The 4,567-nt window shown below is 36.2% G+C and overlaps 1 protein-coding gene across 1 annotated transcript in view; it reads right to left on the bottom strand.

The window, feature by feature from the left end:
• Window positions 1-4,567, bottom strand: part of LOC106880254 (uncharacterized) — a 17,920-nt gene that overhangs the window by 7,642 nt on the left and 5,711 nt on the right. The window contains exon 3 of the mRNA XM_052976655.1: window positions 2,559-2,752. Coding sequence (XP_052832615.1) covers window positions 2,559-2,752 — 194 coding nt within the window. The remainder of the gene's footprint in view (window positions 1-2,558; window positions 2,753-4,567) is intronic.

The following is a 4,567-nucleotide window of genomic DNA, read 5'->3' on the forward strand; positions in this document are numbered from 1 at the left end:
GCATAACAGTAATAAACACATTATATATATATATATATATATATATATATATATATATATGAGAAAGCATACTCAATACCAGATGTAGAGTTTAAGTTATAGAAAACATGGACTATAGTCAGAACCTATAGGCTGAACAATTGTGGCATAGATTTTATCTTTCTTTTCTATATTAGCGTGAAACCCAGGGTCCTGAATTTTTGCTGAGAGATTGTGGATATATATATATATATATATGGTGGTGGTGGTGGTGGATCATTATTGTTTGATAATAGACAATAAGGATTTAGTTGTTGGATCAAACAAATCATCTGTTGCTGAATTAGCCTGGAAGTAACCGAGTAATCCACAGACACATGTACTGCTAAGGTAATTCTGTCAATGAGACACGGTGTGAAGCAAGGCTGTAACCTTTGAAATATAAGTACAATCCACTTGGCAGGCTTCTGTACAGTTTCCATCTATCAAGTTTTGCTCACAAGGTATGGGCCAAACCAAAGCCATACAAAATATTTATCCCCTATACCATGCAGTGGCATTGAACTCAGGACCTTTTTAACCTGAAAGTATGAAGGGCAAAGTTGACCTCCGTAAAATTTGAACTCAGAACATAAAGAGCAGGAAGAAATGCCGCTAATCACTTTGCTTGATGTACTAATGATTCAGCCAGCTTGCTGCCTTTGTTAATAATAATCCTTTCTATTAAAGGCAGAAGGCCTGAAATTTTGGGGGAGGGTACTGGTCACTCAGACTGACCCCAAAACAATGAAAGACAAAGTTGAGCTCAACGGAATTTGAACTCAGGATGTAAAGACTGATGAAACGCTGCAAAGTATTTTGTCGGGCACAGTAATGATTCGGCCAGCTCACTGCTTTCAATAATAATAATAATAATAATAGTAATAATAATAGTAATAATAATCCTTTCTACTGCAGGTGCAAGGCCTGAAATTTGGGGGAGGGGATAATTGATTACATCGACCCCCAGGACTCAACTGGTCCTTATTTTATCGACCCCGAAAGGATGAAATGCTGCTGAGAAGCATTTTGTCTGGTACAGCTCATTGCTTTCAATAATAATAATAATAATAATTTTTGAGTTAGGCACAAGGTCAACAATTTCGAAGAGAGGTGGGGGGGGGATAGTCTATATCATTGACCCCAGTAATTTCATCAACCTTCAAAGGATGAAAGGCAAAGTTCATCCCAGTGGGATTTGAACTCAGAATGTAAAGAGTGCACAATGCTGGAAATCCACTGCCAATGCACTGCCCTTCAAATAATGATTTCTAGTATAGGCACAATGCCTTGGATTTGTGGAGAGGTGTTAGTTAAATAAATCAGCCCCATTACATGACTGGTATTTTATTGACCTTGAAGAGAGAAAAATCAAAGTTGATTTTGACAGGATTTGAACTCAGAACCAGGATAAAACACTGCTTAGTGCTCTAACAATTCATTCTCTTATCTTGAATACAAAGCCACACAATTTTAATAAAAGTGTAGATGAGATGAGATTATATTGATTCCCAATAACTGATTGGTGGTCATTTCATTGATCTTCTCTTGGAAAGATAGAAGACAAACTTGACTAAGATTTGAACTCAGAACCCAAAGCGGTGTGACTAAATACCATAAGATGTTATTCAATGTTCTGAAGAATGTACCACATAAGAATTTCTAACTGAGCATAAAGGCCAGAAACTTAGGGTTAAAGGAGAGAGAAGGAAAGGTCAATTATATTGATGCTAGGATTTGGTCAGTTCTTTATTTTATTGACACCGGAAAGATGAAAGGCAAAGCTGACCTCGGCAAGATTTGAATTTACTTAGTTGTTTTAGAGAGAAAATTTAATGTGAATTGGAGGGGAGGGAGGATAGAAGAGATGCAAAAAGAAATAGAAAAAAAGAAAACAATTGCCTAAAATGACCACCACATATTTTACTATAAGTTATCTGTTTCTCCATTCTGGGATGGATGGGAAGTTCTCTGATTTATCGTTTGTCAGATTCCATATTTTTTGTGGGGTTTTCTTTTACAGCTGGATGCCCTCCCTACTGCTAACCATTCAACTGTGAAGGAGAGAAGCATGCCACAGCTAACTGAAGCAAACTGATATGGAATGGTATGCATCTGTTTTGTCTTGTCTTGTCTGGGAGCAGAACATAGAGGCAGGCCCATAACAAGACTTCAATGCATAACAACCACCTTATTGGTAGGAGATGAACTCATCACTCGGAAGTAGCAGTGAAAATTTCCCTCGAATCACATCTTGCTATTGTAAGAAAGGTGGGGGGAAAAGCCAGTTTAGATAATGTAGTGTCATAACGTGTGTTTGTGTGTGTGGACTCAAACACCAGAGGGTCTTGTCAGGGCATTGTTGTAACACGAGGAATGTCTTGTAGGGGTACTGTTCATGAGATACTGTATGAGTCGGGCACTTTTAAACCCTGTGAAACTAATGTTCAAGCTGATTTGTTCAGTTGATTTATTTATCAGCTCCAAAAAAGATCACAAGGAATGTTGGCCTCTGAGGGATTTAAACTCGGAGTGCTAACAGCCATAACAAATGCTGCAAGACTTTCTGTTTGGTACTGAAATGACTCTGGTACTTTTAAAAGTACATTTTTTGGAGTCTCTAAAACAGTGTAAGGCACCTCAAAAAATAGTGTCTTAGGTATCTCTAAAAGTACAGTATTACGTCCATCTAAAATACCAGTGTTAAGTGTGCCTAAAATAGTCTTAGATACCTCTAGAAATACAAGGAATGTGTTGGAATTTATTTTATGTCTGCTTGGTCAGGATAGTCCAGAGGCTAAACAACATCAGCAACTTGTGATCATAATTATTTCTATAATCAACTGAAGTGCAAATAATGCCTGGATGGGATAAATAAAGCACATCTTCATAACTGGGATATTTGATAAGGGGAATCTTTCCTGAAATATTATAGACGCATTAAACAACCTATGTTGGGTAATACAGTATCTTCTTTTTGTTTTAATTTATTGGCATCATGTTATATGTTTTGTCTAACCTTTCACCCAGATTGCTTAAATGTTTCATTTTTAAAAACAAAATATATATCAAGATAAAACTGATTTTTCTTGTTCTAGCAGGTAATTCAGCAGAAAATATCGGCTTTGAATTGCATAGTTGGAGGTTGATATTTAATAGGGAAAAGAGGAAGAAAACTGTAATTACAATGATGTAGTTGTTGTTGTTGCTGATTGTTTAACCTTCCCAGGTCTGCTCTGATAGAGCATCAGATCTGTGATCAAAGAGCATTCCAGCAAATGACCATCCCACCTATTTTGCCCCCATTAAGAAAAAAACAAACAAACAAAAACACTATGACTAGAACTACATTATCAAATGTGTCATTCCTCCTTATTTCTTTCTTAGGATAGTAAGGTGTGAATTGAGGGATATTTGGCTGCTATTTTTAGCAAGTCAAGCAACCACATACAAGCCTCCCTCTTTAGCTCCCAGGTATTTATAATCAAGACGTGGTGTAAACACACGCACACAAGACAACAAACCAACCCATTAAAACTTAATTAGTTTCTCATTTACTCGGTTGACTTCAACAAATGTTAACCAGAACAAGATAGTAAGTGGTGGTAGTGGTGGTGGTGATGGTATGCCGGTAATTGTGGTAATAAGAACACTAACAAAGAGACTGAAGTAAACAAGCAACATCAAGAATATTACTAGAAATAACATAACTTTCTTTCAGTTGTATCTCAGAGGGGTCATTATGCCAATAACAACACATACACTGGTTATATTTCAGTTCACTTATTATCTTTTGTTAACCAATTAGATAGATAATCAGTTGTTTGATTAATCGTTATGGGTTAAATAGTTAACCAACTGACAAATAAAAGTGAAGAAGTGAAACAACCAGTGTGTGTGTGTGTGTTTATAATTAGCATAATGACTGAGAATTTGTGAATATGAGTGAGGGAGGCTGGAGATGCTATGAAAATATTTGTGGCCCTCCCCTCTATCTCAGTCCTTAAGTATTTGATGATTATAATTGAAAAAGCTGTACAAGGTTTCAAATAAACCAAGCTTGGTTATGAAAAACCAGTTCACTGAAAGTACTATTACTAAATAATAAACTAGTCCTATATTGTTAATAGTGACTTCGAATTTTGCTACAAGGCCAGCAATTTTAAGGGTAGAGGACCAAGATCTCAACGGTACTTATTTTAGTGACCCCGAAAGGATGGAAAGTAAAATCAATTCCAGCCGAATCTGATATATATATATATATATATATATATATATATATATGTGTGTGTGTATATATAATCAGCCAATATTATAACTGTTAGACTACTCACATGAGATGGTTTGTTTAGGACTGACCATACCTTTCAGAAATGCAGACAGTAGAAAGTTGATCAATGAACAAGGTTTTTTTTTTCTCAGTGTTTTTCTACTAATGTTCTCCTTTTTCTGGGTTAGTTGCCCTTGCCATGGCATAGTGTCCTTATCCATTGGGATAGCGGATAGGGGTGCATCTGGGTACCAAACTATTTATTAAAACCTAAGTAAA

Source organism: Octopus bimaculoides, chromosome 25 (assembly GCF_001194135.2).
Source record: "Octopus bimaculoides isolate UCB-OBI-ISO-001 chromosome 25, ASM119413v2, whole genome shotgun sequence".
Taxonomy (NCBI): Eukaryota; Metazoa; Mollusca; class Cephalopoda; order Octopoda; family Octopodidae; genus Octopus; species Octopus bimaculoides.